At 43.6% G+C, this 19,309-nt stretch overlaps 1 protein-coding gene across 2 annotated transcripts in view; it reads right to left on the reverse strand.

Moving 5' to 3' along the window:
* The window catches only part of GLRA1 (glycine receptor alpha 1), a 93,420-nt gene that overhangs the window by 51,008 nt on the left and 23,103 nt on the right, over positions 1-19,309 (reverse strand). For both annotated transcript variants that reach the window (XM_080988516.1, XM_080988515.1), the window contains exon 2: positions 9,554-9,684. In XM_080988516.1, the coding sequence (XP_080844642.1) occupies positions 9,554-9,684 (131 nt within the window). The remainder of the gene's footprint in view (positions 1-9,553; positions 9,685-19,309) is intronic.

Raw genomic sequence — 19,309 nt, forward strand, 5'->3', positions numbered from 1 at the left:
GTTGGGTATCACTCGCCACGACACAACAACATCTAACCTCCCTGTAAACAAATTGGAACGAATGCTCATTAAATAGCCAGTGTCCTCTAATCTCCCTGTGAACAAGAATTAATGCTCAGTAAACACATCATTTGAAGCGCCCACTGTGGGCTTCACCCACAAAAAGGAGTTTTTCTCCTCCCCCTTGCTTTTAATTTTAACTATCATGAATAAAGAAAGAAACTGATTCTGGGCGGCCATGGTATTATTTTCATTTAAATCTAAACCATTAAAACGCCTCTGTGACTTATTGCTGGCTCATTTAAATGATGTGCTCAGAAAGCTACAAGCTCAAGTTCTGCAAAGCTGCTGCTGTGACTTTCATATAAATTGGATACTGATTTATGTGTGACAGACGAAGCCAGCGAACTGCCCCCATGGGGGGAAGGTGCAGTTCATTGAAATAAATCTGAAATTAAATTATCTTGCATAAAATTACAATACAACTGCCTTCAGCAGAAGGGTAATGTATATATTTCATTAAATATTAAAGTTTAATTTCTTTTGTGTATACGTGTGAGCTGGAGTGGGAAGACCTTCCTGCGGTGCATTCCTTTTAACCCTCTGTTGGTTTTCTCCCAGTATCTGAAGCCTTCTTTTTTAGCTGGGTAGCCAGACATATTTGTGTCATAATGGCAGAAATGGGGAACCTTTTACAGCCCGAGAGCTGCATTCCCTTCCCAGGAATCTTCCAGGGGTCACATGTCAGTAGTGGGTAGGGCCAGAGAAAAGGTGGGTGGAGCCAGAGGCAGACTTCCAGGATTTATTCTAGCCCACCAAAGACACCCAAGGAGAGTGAAAAGTGAGGCCAGCATGGCCAGTGTGGCCTGGAATGAGTCATGAGTGCCAGAGAGAAGAGAGTGAGAGAGGCGTGAAGGGTTCACAGTTGGCCCCTGGGAACAGAGGTCCCCGAACCCCTCATCTATGGCTTATAGAAGCCAAATGGCAAATTTAAAATTGCCTTTTGTATGGCAAGGGTTGTATGCAGAGTAGGCTGACTGAAATGAATGGGCATGGCCCACTTAGGTCCTTTAATGGGTCTACTGTGAGTGGCACTTAAAGGTAAAGGGACCCCTGACCATTAGGTCCAGTTGTGACCGACTCTGGGGCTGCGGCGCTCATCTTGCTTTATTGGCCGAGGGAGCTGGCGTACAGCTTCTGGGTCATGTGGCCAGCATGACTAAGCCGCTTCTGGCAAACCAGAGCAGCGCACGGAAACGCCGTTTACCTTCCTGCTGGAGTGGTACCTTTTTATCTACTTGCACTTTGACGTGTTTTCGAACTGCTAGGTTGGCAGGAGCAGGGACCGAGCAACGGGAGCTCACCCCATGGCGGGGATTCGAACCGCCGACCTTCTGATTGGCAAGTCCTAGGCTCTGTGGTTTAACCCACGGCACTTAACTGGATGCAAACCCATGAGTTAAAACCCCCAGCCTTGGGCCAGACTCTCAACCTCAGCCTCACATCGGTAAAACACCTCATATCCAGGTGTCATGTGGTAGCAACTTCAACTGTGCCACATGCCACCTGGAACTGTACAGCGAAGTGCTCATCCACAGCCTCTGAACCAGGAGTGGGAAACCTGTGATATTCCAGATGTTGCCAGCCTACTACTCCTTATCATGGGTAGAACTGGAGGGAGTTGTAGTCCAGCAACATCTGGAGAGTCACAGGTTCCCCACCTGCAGTTCAGAGCCTTCTTGCAGGTAACTCTAAACACACAGTTAAGTCAGGCATTATGGACCACCTAGCCACATTGCTTGAAAAGCTGCTGAAGTGAAAGGGTAACGAGACTGCACTTAATCACGTGATTGGTAGCTACAGAATATTAGCTCTTCTTCTTGTGGTTGCAGGTACTGTGTGGCAAACTGTTAAGCAGCTACTGCATGGTCTTGTTTATGCATATTCACACCACTAGTTTACTGAAGAAGACTCCCAAATCCAGTTTCATCAGACCATATCAGCTTTGTTGGGCTTTGCCTTGCAAGTTTCCAAAGCCCTGAGCATCTAGAGCTGCTTATTTTAGTCCATGTGTGAGCAGATTTAAGCTGGCAGTTTCTGGGGTTTGCTGTTGTTGTTTCTGTTATATTTAGCTAGTGAATTGGATTTCGACTTAATTTCAGCAGAAGGTTTTGTATGTATTCTGTTATACTTCCTCTCAGCCTTTGAGGTAGGGTGATCTATAAATTCAATGCAATGAATAATAACATGCCTCTTTGCAACTGGACTGCAGGAGTAATTGCAGTAGTTAATAGTTCCTTGGTGTTCAGCACAGTTTGTTTATTTGCTCCTCACAGCACAGACGACCACACATTAGAGACTGAAGCCAACAAACGCAGCTTGTTGATTTGTGTCATCATCATCATTAGTTACCAGGGAACCATTAAGGATCTCAGAAAGGGAGTCTTCCTGCCTAGGGTTGCCATATTTCAGACCAGAACATCCCAAAAGTTGTTGAGCTGCTGCTTCTTTTTATTTTATTTTACAAAAACCACAAAAACCGTGATTTTTCAACTGACTTGCCTAAGATCCAGGACAAAGCACCGCCTTTCAGAAATGCACCCCAGATGTAAATTCCAGGACGTATGGCAGTCCTATTCCTGCCCTTTGGTGGGGTGTGTGTTTGCCCTCAACCCTCCTTTTTCAAAAGATGTGGGCGGTTGGCTCCCAAAGGGAGGGGGAATTATGTGGGGTCTGGTGGCCAATTAGGAAGCAGTTGGGAACCTGCCTTTATAAGCCTTCTCCTCCTCATAGCTTTTTTCCTGTGCCTTCTCTCCCTCCCCCTTTGTGGTATGGTGCTTTGGTTAGCTGCGTGTTGAAGGACCTGAGTAGGATTTTTTAAGGGGTGGGGAGATTCTTTGAGTAGCCCTTATAATTCCTCCTTTCCCCACCTATTCCACACTGCTGGGACTAATTCAATTGGCAATTTGGTGAATGGCAGACAGGAGTTTCTCATGGAACACTCAATCTGGGTAGATGAGGAAGTGAGGGAGAAAACTGTAGGCACTATTGAGACAAGAGCACCCTTTAGGGGTCTGCCGGTACTTTATCCCTGCTGGGACTTGTGTGTGGGGGTGCCCTTTAAGTCTGATATGCACACTTTGAGTAAACACTGGACAGTGGGTTTTATATTCAAGGCTCACGTAGTTTCCTCCTCATCCTTCATTGGGGAAACCCAGCTTGTGTTGTCTGTATCACATGCCTAGCGATCTGGAGGGATCTACCAGAGTTAGATAAAATCCTCACCTGCCCATGCTTTCTGATTTCGGTTAATTTACTTGCAGTTTCTCCAACTTGTCATATTTCAATAAATACAACCTTTACCCCAACATTTGGCCTCACGACTCTTCTTTTTGGTTGCCAGGGCAGAAGCAAACATTACAATCAGATTTGGGAGGTATTGACAGAGGCAGCTGGCACACAGTAAGGAGAATGACTGAGCTAAGAGTAGGCAAGTGCCTCATCTTAAGTTCTCCACTGGCCACATGGGATCCCTGTGGGATAGAGGGACGGGTTCACTATGAGCACAGCCATCTCAGCTCTGTTGACAAGCTGCAACGTGGCTCCAGGGAAGTGGCAGCTGTGAGAGTCGGACTCCACTCATATCTGGGGCACCCAAGTTTGCGTGTCTTTATGGGTAACTTGATGTTCAAAGGCTTGAGATGGCTCAAGGCTCATCATTGCTAAATTTGGATATGAGGATCGGTCATGAAAAAATAGAAACTTTCCCTTCTGCTCAGCCTCCCGGGGCAGTTAAAACACACAGAGACACACAGACACACACTCCATCAGTTTGGGCTAATTGTTTTGCACCTGATTGCCTAGTTGCCCTTCCACGTGGCACGATTGCTCTCAAGAACGAAAGGTATATTCTAATGCCACAAAAATCAGATTCCTCACTTGGCTTAATCGGAACATGTTTCATGTTATATCAAAAAAGGGCTCACACACAGAGCAGCTCTTTTTGGCCAGTCTTGCCTGGGTGACTGCTCTGGCAAAATGCAGAGTGACTGCCCAAGGCTGATGTTGGAGCAGCTGCTGCATATTTGTCAAAGGGCAAATTCTTTCATGTGATATGAAATTGTCTCAGATCAGCTGTGGGTTTACTGCCGCAATGGACAATCTAAAAGCACCTTAACTCTGATCCCTTCCTCTTCATCCCCCACTAACTAAACTGGTGGGCAGGAAACCCTAGTGCAGCACCAGTGGTATAAAAAACATAAAGCAGCCTTCCCCAACCTAGTGCCCTTCAGATGTTTTGGATGACAAGTCTCATCAGCCCCAGCCAGCCTGTCTGGGGATGATAGGAGTTGTAGTACAAAACGTTTGGAGAGCAGGTTGGGGAACACTGTCATAAAGTGTGGAATTAATACATGCTTCTAAACTTCTGTGTATATGTGTCAAGAGTCCCAGATATATGTACATGTGTATTTAACGGTGCATACCAGCATGTGTTACCAGGGCCGAACCAATACATTTTGGCACCTGAGGTGAACCCCCAGATGGGGCACACACACACCCTCCCAGGGAAGGAGGGATGAGTGAATATCTACTCCAAGAACAAGAAAGGGGGGAGAGAAAGATCTACATCTGCCCCTGTGGATGTGCCCCTTTGGCTGTCGCATGAGGCTTGCCTCATGGGTGGGCTGGCCCTATGTGTCTTCCACACTTGACACATTTGCTGCAGAAACGACACCACTTTCCTGCAGCAATCATAATGTGTATTAGCACCCTTAATTTAAATACACGTGCATATTAATTCCATTTCACCTTTTCATCTCTTTTTCTTCCTTCTGCCTGTCAAAATGTGTATACATTGACTCGTGCGTCACATACCACAAAAGATGAGTCATGAATCTTTATGGCTACATTGGTTGATTGGCTGTGCGCAAGAGGGATTGGGTTCACAGTTATGATGAGTGGTACCACAAAAGAGACAATGATTGATATGTATATGTGTGTGGGTGGTTTCAGGTCACATGCAGGGGAACGTTGACTGAAAAATAAGGAAAACCCCATGAAAAGTCTGTGGGTAGGGAATGACTCACACTCAGAGTAGACCTGTTGAAATCAATGAACAAGTTAGTCATGACTGACTCAGATTAACTGTGTCAGACCAACACGGCTACCTACCTGAATCTCAGATCCATTGATGAATCTAATCTTAGTATGGTGCATTTGGATCGTAGCCTGTGAATTTCACAGCTGTTTCTAGCAAGATGTTGAGATTATGCATTATAATCCTCCGTACTGCCAGGAGATGCTTACAGCTAGTTGTGACATTAAATTAAATGCAGAGGCTATAAGGGGAGTAATTGAAATATATGGGATTTTGCATAGATCGGAAAACATGGTGTGTAAATATGCTATCCTTTTTGCATATCACTACAGCTAAAAGGCAGCCAGTCAAAATTAAATCAGCATGTGGTAGTTTGTAAATAGGCAAGTGACACCCAACAAAGTACATTTGTTTCATGGAAGTCTGCCATAAAAAAAAGATTATAACGAACTCTGGATAAGATCCTCTTTTGTGGGCAATCAGAATTTTGACGACTAGTGGGTAGGATATTCACTGCAACCACTGATATGCTCAGTGGGTGCCTATTACATTAAACTGCTAGCAAATGGGAGTGGATGGCAAGGAACAGAATACTCAGAACCCAGGGTTGCTAGGACTTTCCATTATAGACAGAACATTGTGCTAAATAGATGCTTAAGTAATTTCTTGTGCTTCTTTATAAATCAACACCATTCTGTGGAGACTTTCATGGAATTGAGGAAATTAAATATATATCCTTCCTTTTCTCGTGTATATTTGCTTTTCTAATACGATTCCATATCAGCAAAATATGAACAAAGATGATACAATAAAGAAAAATCTCTGAAATAAAGAAAAAAAGGTATCTTTTTTAAGATTTCAAAGAATAGACAAAAATTCAGAAAACATTGACTTCCTAGCCCAGGCATGCCCAAGGTCTGTTTCAGGGGTCTAATGTGGCCCTACCGGCTGGTTTAAACTGGCCCCTGTGGCACTTTATTTCCTGGGGTGAAATCCTTAAAAAAGCTCAACAACTTCAATCCTAAAAAGAGGTTAACAACATTGGTCGGCCCTTTGTCGGCCCTCACGGCCCTTCACTTCATCAAATCTGGCTCTCTTTGAAAAAAGTTTGGACACCACTGTGACCTAGCCTATCCTTCCATGTTTCCTTTTATCCCCTCTTTCCCCCACATTTTCTTAGTTCACCCAGTGAACTTTTATATACTTTATTTATTTCTTACTCTGCTGAAAATCTTACCATCCTGCTAGGTAAATTGTTTGCTTATAATACTTTCCCATATGTTCCATAAACAAGATCCAGTCCTCTTTATGTCTTTCATCATTTTGATTTCTTATTCTAGTGGTCATCCCTGCTAGCTCCGCATATTCTTTTTTAAAAAAATAATAATATTTATTGAGGATTTTAAGATTACAAAGAAACTAAGAAAAAAAGTAGACAAAAAGAGAAATTAAACAATACAAGTCAATAAAAACAAAAGTCAAAGAAAAAAACAAATCACACAAATACATCAAAATCAAAAAGCAAAGATAAACAAAAAATTTAAAAACAAATCCAATATTCCCAAATCTTTATCTTTCATTAACTTGTTTCATGGACCTCCTCACACCTCCCTTTTTTGTATTCTAGTTATTAATTATCTCAGCAAATCCTTTCCATTTTTCATAATATTCTGTCATTAAATTACCTTAATCTATTTTAACCTTATCTTACCATAAAAAACCCTAAAACTTAAAGCTTAAATCTTATTTATACCAATTTCTCATAACCATAACATATTCTTACATAATTCTTTTTAACATTTCTGCTACAGCCAAATAATTTCATTCCAACATTTTTCTAATACTCATTAATTTTACAAAACTTTCCTAGATAATTTTTTTAAAACGTTCTTCCAATCTTCATCCAACGTCTCTTCCTCCTGGTCTCGGGTTTTGTCAGTCCTTTCTATCCCCTCCATCTAGTTCATCAACCTGGTAACCTTATATCCGAGGCTCTTAATTCTCTTCCATGTCCCTTCCGCAGGTCTTCTTCATATTTATACCTGTACTTTACTTTGTCTTCTGCTCCTTTCACTCGTGGAGACTCCAGCTTGACAATATTTTTGTCCCTTCTCGACAGATCAGCCCCTTTTCCATAGTCAACACTGAACTCCATGTGGTATTTAAAAGCATGTTTCAAGGTCCCTCTAAAGTTAAGGACCCCCACAACTCCGAACTCCTCCCGGCCCAAAGCCAGACTTGAAAGGTCAAAACATCCCTGCATAGGGGGGTCTATCCAGCCCCCCATCTCCAAGCCAAACAAGACTCTATCTCTCCAAATCTGGCTTTTTCCAGGTTCATTCGTCAAATCCACCAACTCATGTTCCTGCTGGGCCACAGTTCCCTCCATCTCTGCCTCCCGGGGTCCACCAACAACCTCCTCCCTCATCTGATCTGTCAGAGCACACTCCTGGATTAATTCCTGAGTGGGTTCTATATAGGTACCCACTGCCTGCCCAAAATTTCCGATCGCAACAGTCATCAAATCTGTCTTCTCATGTAACTGTTCCAATAAGGCACTTGTCTTGCAGAAGGCAAGCACCAGAGCCTCCGAGTACATTCTTGTTCAAGGTCAGAGTCTAATCCCACGATCTTAATCTATTGCAGCTGCACAGCTCCCAGTTTGGATTTAATAACAGTTTCACAAGCTCCCTCTAGGGGAAAAAGCTTCTATTTGTATCCATCTCTTTTTTTTCTTTTAAAAGCAGATCTAACAACAAAGTTTCCTTTTTCAGATATTTTGTCAATATTTTGTTCCTTTTAGATGCGAAGGGGAACAATGGAATCAATATGTTTCTCTTTTTTTAACTATCTGTCAAAAACGTTTGTCTATAGTCAATGAACTTCCCGAGGACATCTGTCCTGACACCCTGCTCCCAGGTTCAAGACGGTGGAAAATTGCTTTTCTTTACTCTCTCTTCTGCAGGTTTAAACAGTCCAGAAAAAATTCCCCCCTCTTCTCCTGCTTCCAAGGGGGGTTCAGTAATTTTAAATGATGAAAATTGATCCTTTACAGACGACTTTCTAAACTCTAGCTTACCGTGTCTTTGCTTTAATCTATCTACAAAAGCAGGAGGCGGACTTCCTGTTTAGACCTTCCCGCTTCAGTGCCAAATTGAAAGAAATTTCTTAATCCAATTTTCCGTTCTACTCACGGGCAGTTATTTAAAATCCAATTGTCCACAGGAAAAAGTCAGCGCTCTCCGGCAACAGCAATGCGGTTTCACTCCGTGAAAGAAGCAGTCGATTCAAAGCACCGCACCACTCACCCCCACGTCGCTCCGGATCCCCGAAACCGGGTTTCCCTGCGAGTAGGGGGGGCGCAAAGGTGCCAGCCAAATCCCACGTCCACAGGCTTCTCCCGCCTGTGGTTTTTGATGGGTCTCCGCCTCGCCGTGGCGGTTCAGACCCTTTTTTCCACGGAGCAGATTCCTCCCGATCGGAGGAAATCCGCCATTGCCAGAGGCGCCAACCCGGAAGTCCCCAAGCTCTGCATATTCTAACAGTGTAATGTGTCATTCCTCCTTTGTTTGTACTTTATCTGTTTTCCATTTTTTGCACTAATAATACACGGATGGCTGTTGTCCCATATAGAAACAATTTTTTCTCTCTTTGGTGGTGGTGGGGAGACTTCTATTGTTATTAACCCCAGGAGTAATGCTTGTGGATTTTTAGAAAAGGATTTTTTTTTTTAAAAAAAGGATTAATTTAGTATAAATCATTTCCCAATTAAAATTTAAAAATTATAACTATATATATCCTTCCTTGATAGAATTTCTCACTATTTTGTTTCTCCAAGAGTAACCTTTGCATGGCTCTTCATCCTGTCCAGGAAACAGGCTTAGGCTAGGTCTACACATGAAGCAATATGAGCAGAACATAAAAGGGTAGAATGGATTGAGACAGTGTATACTGATTCCAGAGGAATCACATTTTTAATGCTCTCCTATGTAATACGCTGTATTAATCTCTCTCTCTCTCTCTCTCTCTCTCTCTCACACACACACACACACACACACACACACAGTGCAAGTAGATATCTACTGTGGTAGGGAAACATTTCTCCTTGAAATGTTGGCTTTCTGCTTGTTAAATCTTTTGTTTGTTTGTTTTATGAGGGCGAGCATTTATAATTTCTTGTCGGTCTCTGAAACCTAAACCGTTTCAGTCCATTCTACCACCACCTCATAATTCTTAGGCTTTATCCTGCAACATTTATAGATTAGCTTTGATCATGAGTTGTGGTCACAGGAAGAAGAGGAGGAATTGAAGAAACACAGGGCAGCAATTAATTATCTAGGAGCAGGGTCCAGCTCTGTTGTCCCACAGAAAGAATCTGGTGAAAACAAGCCCAAATTTCATGTTCTGATCTAAAACAAAATGGAGGTGAAATAGAAACCAAGAGTGACTGCATACCTTTAAAATTGGGCCTGATTCTGGCATCGTATCCTGATGTCCTTCCCATCAATTTGTCCAGGAAATCTGAAGGGGACATAAGTTTAGGAGCGGATCGGGCTGCTGCTCCAGTTTCTTTGGAAGCGGCGAGGCTGAGCCAGAAAAGAAGAGAGCAAGCAGAGATTTAATTAGAAGCCTTTTCTTCTCCTGTTGAAATTGTATCTTTTGCCCCATGTTGTGAGGATCTGGGATCAGAATTCATTGCAGCTAGCACACTGTTCCCATTATAAGCCATGACAAATACCTCTGTGGGTTCTTAATGAAGCTGGTCTCTGCTAATTTGTTTGCTCAGCCCAAACATTCCCGAACACAGAATCCCAACTGCTACCCAAGATCAAGCAAGATGATGAATGAAGAAAATCCTTCTGCTAATTTAGGTACAGACCTGGAGGCCGACTTAAATCAGAAATGTGAACTTTGGCATTGTATCCTGGTGGGAAAACACACTTTGCAATTTTTTTTCTGTTATGAAGCATCAATTACCATGTAATTACATGGCAAATAACAGAGGAGAGCATGCAGTATGTGACATTTTCATTTTCTAAAGAGTGGGCAGAGTGTGTGAGCTCTGTCATCTTCCATTTGCTTTAATAGGTAGTTGGAGCCTAAATTCCCTGCACAGTGTGGCGACACTTCAGGGGCCTGTGATTTTTCCTATCTAGGTTAGTCATTATTCATTACAGAAAGTTGGCTGCCATGCTGGGATCAAGATATCTCAGTCTTGATCCCAGCTCTCAGTTCTCAGTCTCAAATCCAAACCTACCAAAGACCACAGAGATCAGATTTAACGTTGGCCTTCACCCCTCCATTGATGCATCAGTTGGAGTGTTACAGATAATCATGTCTAGGTCCTGTTGAAATCAGTACATTTCAGGTACTTGCAATTTGCTCACCCCATTCAATTGAATGGGATGTAGGTGAGACTTGACTTCTCTTAATCTGAACCATAGTGTTTAGTCTGGAAATTGCATTAATAATAATAATAATTGGGCAGCTTCCAACAAAACATTAAAAATACATTGAAACATCAGTCATTAAAAACTTTCCTAAACAGGGCTGCCTTCAGATGTCTTCTGAACATCAGATAGTTCTTTATTCCTTGACATCTGATGGGAGGGTGTTCCACAGGGTGGGCGCTACTACCAAGAAGGCCCTCTGCCTGGTTCCCTGTAACTTCGCTTCTTGCAGGGAGGGAACCACCAGAAGGTCAGCACTGGACCTCAGTGTCTGGGTTGAATCATGGGGGTGGAGATGCTCCTTCAGGTATACTGGGCCGAGGCCATTTAGGGCTTTAAAGGTCAGCACCAACACTTTGAATTCTGCTTGGAAACGTACTGGGACCTAAAAGGCATGTAAGTCTAAACAATGAAGCAACCCACAAGGAACTAAGTATCAGGGATTTGACTGTTATGAGTGTGTGGAATATGAAGGGTACCCATCTGACATCCAGACCTCATCCCTTCATGAGTTTTACTGATTCAACTTCTAAGAGCTTGGTGTTCCAACAGTGAGGATTGGCTCTCCTCCCTCTCTTTACCATCTGAGATGAAGGTAGAATCATGAACGACTTCAGAAGGGCTGGGAAGCGAGTTAAGGGACTAGATCTCATGGGGATTGTGTAAATCATTCACATATAGTGCAAATCCAATGTACAAATCCTACAGCACCTTCCTAGGAAATAGAGGCATAAAAATATCTTGGATTGTATTCAGAGTTTGTACTGATGCACCATTACACTAAAATGCATCCACCTTTCAGCACAGAAACATCTCCCATAACAATACTCATTTAGCTGGGGAGTTTTGCCTGCTGCTTTTGCCCTAGAGAGACTCCCTTCTCTGTGGGCTGAAAAGAGAAATCATTCAGACATTTGTCTAGATTACAGTAGCTGGTTGAGCTAAGGGACCAGGCTGATATAAGCTAGCTTGATCAGTGGAGGATGTGATTGCCAGAACAGATATACAGTTGCATAGCCATGCTTCTATAGGTTGATTATGGAGAGATGGTGTTGCCTGAGGGGTCAGGGTCAGATCCAGGTTCTGGGAGGCCCTTAGGCAGGATGGCCTCCCTCCCTCAGAAGAACCTGCTGAATCAAGCCAATGACTCATCTAGTCCACCATCCAGGTGTCTTCTGAGAAGTCCACAAGCAGCACCTGAGCACAACAGCACTCCACTCACCAGTGATTCCCAGCAGCTGGTATTCAGAGGCATACTGCCTCTAACAGCGGAGGTAGAGCATAACCATCATGACTAGTAGCCACTGACAGCCGTATTCCCCATGAAGTGTAGGGAGTGCTGTCACACTCAGATCCTGCATCTGACTGGCCACTGCGTTGGGCTAGATGTCTCATTGGCTCGACCTAGCAGGGCTCTTAGCTTCTTGTGCTCAGAATGGGAAGGGGAGGGCAACAAGATGAAGGAACAAGATGGAGGATTTTTGCGCTCATCAGGGGGCTCACTGCTGTTGGCCTAACAATGCCAATTCCTGGTGTTGGTTCTAGGGAAGAGTAACTGGGTGCAAAAAGACCCCGTTGCCAGTCCTATAGAGTAGAAATGCACTCCTTTTGTCAACAGCAATAATTGTCTCAGGTACAGTGGTACCTCGGGTTACAGACGCTTCAGGTTACAGGCACTTCAGGTTGCAGACTCCGCTAACCCAGAAATAGTACCTTGGTTAAGAACTTTGCTTCAGGATGAGAACAGAAATCGCAGTGCAGCAGTGTGGCAGCAGCGGGAGGCCCCATTAGCTAAAGTGGTGCTTCAGGTTAAGAACAGTTTCAGGTTAAGAATGGACCTCCAGAACGAATGAAGTTCTTAACCCGAGGTACCACTGTGCTTAACAACACTTGTGACTTGGCTATTTTTGCCGAGAGTAAAGCAATAATGGCCACAACTGTTTCTTGAATTACAGAATATTTTCTACACAAGGCAGGTTTGTTTGGAAGCCCTTTGCAGGGTTCCTGCCATATCCCATTTCATAAAATGTTTATGGTTCGGAGGAGTGTGTGTCCAGGGTGGGCCTTTTCCTTTTTGTGTGTGTGTGGGGGGGTGGTGGTGAGGGAGAGAGAATTGCTCTGGGCCTCACACATGGAGGGTCCCGCATCAACAGGATGTGCCAACTGAGAAAAAATCAACACTGACCAGGGTGGAGTGTGGAAGAAGCAGGGAAGCCTCAATGGGCAATGTAGCCTCCTGGCCTCTCAGAATCTTAAACGGGCCTTGTGTGTGTGTGGAAACCCATCACTCATTTCATAAAGCAAACCTATTACTCTCATTAAAAAACAGCGAAAGTGTAGTTTATATAGATATAAATATAGGAAGCTACTTTATACTGAATCAGAAAATTGGCTCATCTAGCTCATCCACACTGACTGGCAGCTTCTCTCTGGGGTTTCAGGATGGGGACTGTTATGTACTGAAGTTCTCACCCTGGGCCAGCAGGGGGATACTGTAGATAGTTTTCACTCAGGTCCGCATATGCAAATAAGGGATTGAAAGTAACGTTCAGTGATTGGATAGTTACAGAAAGTGGTTACTGTTGCGTTGTAGTGGAGCTCTATATAAGCAGGCTGGCTGAACCCTTCAGTTCAGTTCTGTTCTGGCCTGTAAATAAACAAGAGCTGTTTGAAGAATCGCTGTGTCGTCTGATATGTTCACCCACAACTTAACAGGGACATTCCTAGTCCTACCTGGAAGTGCTGGGAATCAAACCACAGATCTTCTACATGCAAAGCAGATACTCTACCATGGAGGTACTGCCCTTCCCCTACATAAAATGATTGCCTACATATTCAAAAGTCACAGGTAACCAGTGATTTAAAGGAGATGGAATCCACATGAAATACAATCCTGCCAAATTCTGGCTGCAATGGTGGGTGGATAGCAAATGCCCCATTTCACATTCTAGCCCCTTGACCTTCATGAACACTCTGTGGCATCCAGGGAATTATTAATGGGGTAATTTCCTGCAAATTACAATTGACTGCTCTGAGTTTATTCTCTGCCCCCCTCCTTTAAATTTGTTTTTCCTTTGTTTCATCAGTAAAGATGTTGCTCTGCCTCTGGAAGGTACAAATTTATGACCAGAAATGATTTGGAATATGAAATCAGGGTTCTGTTTGCCTGCACTGCTCTTTCACAGAGAGTGCCTCCAGCTCTGGAATGAGTTCATTTATTGTTCATTTAAGGTGATACATATATCTAGGGTGCATTCTACCAAGCACTGCTTCCTTAGAAGAGCCATTTATTTTCATGAGAATAGTGTGAGAAAAGCATCTGACGGACTCCACATTTGAATCTCAGGTCAGTGATTCCTTGAGGATGTAGATATTCCAGACTAAGCATGGATCTTTTCTGCTGGTAAAACATTCCTTATTCACTTCAGTGGAGAGGAACCTTCCTCACCTCCCTGACAAACACATGAAAATATGCCGTTTTCCTAGGAATGAATAGACAAAGACATCTTAGAGAAATACAGGTGCATTGTGTGTATGCTGGCGTACATGAGAGCACTGGGGGCTCTATTAATCAGGAGGCTATATTTCCATACCCTCCAACATCTAATAATAATAATAATAATAATTATACCCTGCCCATCTGGCTGGGTTGCCTCAGCCACTCTGGGCGGCTCCCAATAGAATATTGAAAACACAATAAAACATCAAACATTAAAAACTTCCCTAAACAGGGCTGCCTTCAGATATCTTCTAAAAACCAGATAGTTTTTTATTTCCTTGACATCTGATGGGAGGGCGTTCCACAGGACGGGCGCCATTACCGAGAAGGCCTGGTTCCCTGTAACCTCACTTCTTGCAGTGAGGGAACCGCCAGAAGGCCCTCAGAGCTGGACCTCAGTGTCTGGGCTGAACGATGGAGGTGGAGATGCTCCTTCAGGTATACTGGGCCGATAACGTTTAGGGCTTTAAAGGTCAGCACCAACACATTGAATTGTGCTCAGAAACTTACTGGGAGCCAATGTATGTCTTTCAGGACTGGTGTTATATGGTCTAAGGAAAATTGGAACATGACCCAGTCCCTCAACACACTTGAAATCACACAATCCCGCCAATGCCTCCAAACCCTTCCACAGATACACCAACCCTATTCAGTGACCCCCACTTTCCTCCTTGACAGAGGCCCTACCCCTCTCACTTGCCTCCCCCCTCGAGACTCACAACTCCCTCCCCCCCAGCACCATCCCACTGATGGTCTCCACCCTTGTGCACCTTCGCCCACCACTGCTTCGCCTCTCTGCCCAGTTGCTCGCCAGCTCACATGCACACACATGAGGGCTGCCGTGCCTCCACCCCCATGCTTTATTTTTTGCCAGGTCTGATCTCATGATGTACTTCCTGAGACCGGTGCAGCTCAGACCACATAACACAGAGGAGGAGGAGTGGCACGCGGGTGCAAGCTGAGAGCACAGCACCCAAGAACGTGTGTCCTTTTCATCCCACACTCTTGAAGAGCCAGATGACTTGTGTGAGAGCATGGGACCGAGAAATGACTATTCCGGGATGCAATGGCTTCTGTAATTCTGAGATGTCCCAGTCAAATCAGGATGTTTACGGTGATATTATTTCTCTGAAATGTACTCTAAATATAGTGAGGTGAAAAAGGAGGCAGGTTGCTATGCAGGAAAGGGGATTTTGGCCGGTAGACCTTGCATCATCTGGCTACCCTATCCAAAGCTGGCTGCACAGATTTTTATGTCTGCGTGTGCGCATGCACATATGTGCAAAGGAATAAGGAAGCACTTGTTTTAGAAAGGCCTGAACAATTATTCCACTGGAAGCCAATATCTTCCCTGGAGCAATATGGGCTGCGGCTGCTTTAAAAATTGGTATCTTTGCTTTGCAAGCTCAGGAGAAAACAGGGAGAAAGGGAATCAATACTGGGCTGTAAATCTGCATTCCAAAAGAGGTTCTGCATGGAAATGAGCCTGGAGAAAAAAAATTCAATTAAACAGCAAATGAGTTGGTGCCCAAAGAATCCTGCCAGTTCAGCAGAGAGGTGCCAGAAAATGCAATATACTGATTTCTTCTCATTAACTATGGGCTATAGGGAGACCAGAGGGAATGATGCAATAAAATATCTAGGAGTTTGGGGTTTGTTTGTTTTATAAAACAACAACTCCAAAGGTATTAGATGCATAAAGCTTATAGTTTTCTTTAAAATGTGATAAAAGGCCCAAGCTAAATCAGCTGGTTTTCTTTTCATAGGGACGCAATTTATTCTGGTATGTTAGGAAAGTGAAAAGGCAATAACTGACTGGCGAACCAAACAGTGCTGGAGTTTGTGCTACTTTTGTCTGATTAGTGCCCCTTACATGTGTCCAGCTTTATGCAGAGCAGCTGCAAATTATGACTATATTGAGGAAAGAGCTGGGGGATGACCAAACTAAGACTATTCGTAGCTACTAGCTATGATGGCTATGCTCTGGCTCTATGGTCAGAGGAAACATTGCTTCTGAATTTTCTAGAAACCAGAGGAGGGGAGAGTATGCTTGCTGGTTATCCAGAGGCATCTAGTTGGCCACTGTGAGTACAGGATGCAGGACTAGATTGCTGGACTATTGGCCCAATCCAGCAAGCATATGTTCTAAACTAATACAGGTTCTGGAATGACCAAATCCTTAAGCCATTGTTTCTCATTTTACTCTTTGTTCTTTTCCAGGCAGCTCAAGGTGGTGTACATGGTTCTCCTCTCCTTATTTAATCCCCACCACAACCTTGTGAAGTAGGTTAGCATAAGAGGCAATGACTAGCCCAAGGTGACCCAGTGAGGTTCATGGCCAAGTGGGGATTAGAACCCTGGTCTCTCAGGTCCTAGTCCAACACTCTAACCACTACACCACACTGGCTCTCTTGCTGCTTTTTGATTGTTTGTGTTAAACACACAGGTGTTTAAAGGGGTGCAGAGCACACGGTGGCAAAACAATTCCTGCCTACAACAGAGCCTGATACAGGTTTAATTAAAAAAGTCACAGAATTTCTCATTATCAGCACTGTTGCTGCTGGATCACGTTCCTTTTATGGGGTTTGTTGTATGGATGCTTGGTATTTATTTAGGAAAGAAGAAATATAAAAATAAGGGGAGGGCATTTTCCACCTTCCTTCTTCTTTCACTGCTGTAAACCAGTGCTATTAAAGACAATGTGGGAGATTACTTTCATTGGGGGTGGAGGGAACCCTGCAGCCATCAGCCTAATTCTACGCAGGTGCCAAGGAGAGGGAAATATGGGGTGGGGTGATGGGTAGTAGAATGTGAGAAGTATAGGAGCAACCCTGGTTGGTATGTATGTATGTATGTATGTATGTATGTATGTAGTATACTGCCATACACCTGTAGATCTCAGGGTGGTTCATAGCATAAAGCAACTTTCCCCACATATTCCTACTGGAATATCAAAACACTGTAGATGATGTATGTCTGTGCTGTAAGCTGCCCAGAGTGGCTGGGGAAATCCAGCCAGATGGGTGGCGTATAAATAAAATCATCATCATCATCATGATGTGAGTAGAGGAACCAGAAGGATACCCTAGTAGATCATATGATTTGCAGAAAATGGGGAGAGGGAGAACCATGTATGCTACTTTGAACTCCTGGGAGGAAAGGCAAAATAGAAATATCATAAATAAATAAATGTGGCAGTAGAATGAGAGAGAGAAAAGGGGGTGGACTGCCAAGTGGTTGTTTGCACATGGGTATAGTGTTTTCCACAGAAAATTAAAAATAAGGTTTACAGAGAGCTGAATTCCTGCACACAGTAAGTACACAATATTACAGCCAAAGCCCTATTTAGTTTCCGTGGAGTCAAACAAAGCATGCTCACGTAGTACAAATGTTGAGGACACACGTGTGCTGCTTTTGCCACCACTGTTGCTGTTGCATTTTGTGACACTACCACAGCCTTTACTAAAATCTAAGATTATTCTCTCCTCCACTTTTTGGATTTGGCCGGATACAAGAGCAGTGACTATAGCCACAACAGTAGTTACCAAGATGCTAACTAATGGATGGGTCTTCCTGGTCTTATGCATATGTGGATTTAGGGAAGCGCAACTGGTGGTTCGGTCAGACTGGGTTCAGAGTCTGAGGGGCACCACAACTATGATGCACAAAAGAAGGTGGGGGTGCCAATTTTTGATGTCACAAAGGGTGCTACTGAAATTTGAGACTCCAGTATCCACCGCTGCCTTGTGGATGCAATTGCTTCTGTCTTTCAATCCACTATTTCAATAGGAACACATGATTGCTGTTGATTTGGGTTTGCTCTGGGGCTATTAGTACTATTCTTGTTTAATCCAGTTGTCTTCTGCAATTTGTATTTTTATTGAATCTTATCAATGTTTTAGATTCCTTATGTGCATTCAATTTTAGTGCCTTTTTATTGTAAACTGCTTTGATCCCTATGGAGGTAGTGGAATATACTTTTGTGACAAATATTACAGGATAATAAAATGGCCCACGTATGGGTTTTCTGGATAAATGAGGTTTTGCTGCAGTCAGAAAGGCTTAATATAGCACATGCAATCCACTTGTTTTTAAGATGTGAGCTAAATAGGGGTCTCTTTGGAACCCATTCTTAACAACTGGATATTCATTTGGCTGTTTGCTGCCTGATCATTTCTAAAGTTCCATGTTGTTTAGAAGTAGTTTCAATTGATTGCTTACCTGCTCAGTGATTCTTAGGCTTCAAGAGATGAGTTTTTGGAACTGACACAAGAAAGTGGTTGGAGATGACTTAATTTATTTCAATTTGGTGTGAGCAAGCAGCTGTCTTAGCCTGTATGCAGGGGTGGAGGAAGGGGGGTGCAGTGGGTGCAGGCATCCCCGAGTGTCATCACAGGGGGGGGGGGGGAGGTGACAAAATGACACCGCTGCCTGAATGCCACAATGGAATTTGAATGGCACAGCTGAAAATGCAAGGTTCCTGCAACTTTTCATCAGTCCTTTGAATCAGTTAGTCTTCTAGGTAGGGCTGGCTTTTGCAAAATGCCATTGATTACAGTTGCAGCAAAATGGAGGCACCTACAAATAAGGTAATTAGGGCTACCATTTTTTACTTGCAGGCCTCAACAAAGGATGTTTTGCTTCTGCTTTTGATTTCTGCATTTTGTGGGCGGGGAAGGTCTGCAGAAGACTTAGCTAACTCTCCCAAGTCAGAGTCTGGCACTCTAACCATTGCAGCACACCGGCTCTGTCATCTGCAGTGCTTCCTGAACACAGAGATCACTGTTGCAATGGGGTAGCTGAATTATTTCTCAAAAATAACAGGGCACAAGCCATTCATACAGTGGCTTCCCCCATCCATAGCAGATGAATCAGGCACATTTGTTTCATAAACCCTTCCTTTCCATAGAAAAGCACGTGGACCTTAGCTACTCTGAATGGTGCTACTAGTTGTGAGCATTTTCACACTTTCTCTGTCAACTGTCAGCAGCTTTCTCTTTCCCAACATTGCTGAATGTCATAATATTTTGCATCGTATCTAACCATTCTTCCCCACCCCTGGCCACTCATTCAAAAATAATGCACCAAGAAACCAGTGTGTCTGCAGCTCTACTCTTAAGCATGCTGAAGGTTGCTCCATGTTAGAAAGTAACCTCCATGCTTTGCTGGTCAATGGCCACCACTAGAAAGGTAGTGGTCAGGAGGTGCTCACAAGGAATCATTATTAAGACGAACTGGTACCTATTGTAGGAGCCCAGCACA

The sequence above is a fragment of the Podarcis pityusensis genome (assembly GCF_964106645.2).
Source record: "Podarcis pityusensis genome assembly, chromosome: 2".
Taxonomy (NCBI): domain Eukaryota; kingdom Metazoa; phylum Chordata; class Lepidosauria; order Squamata; family Lacertidae; genus Podarcis; species Podarcis pityusensis.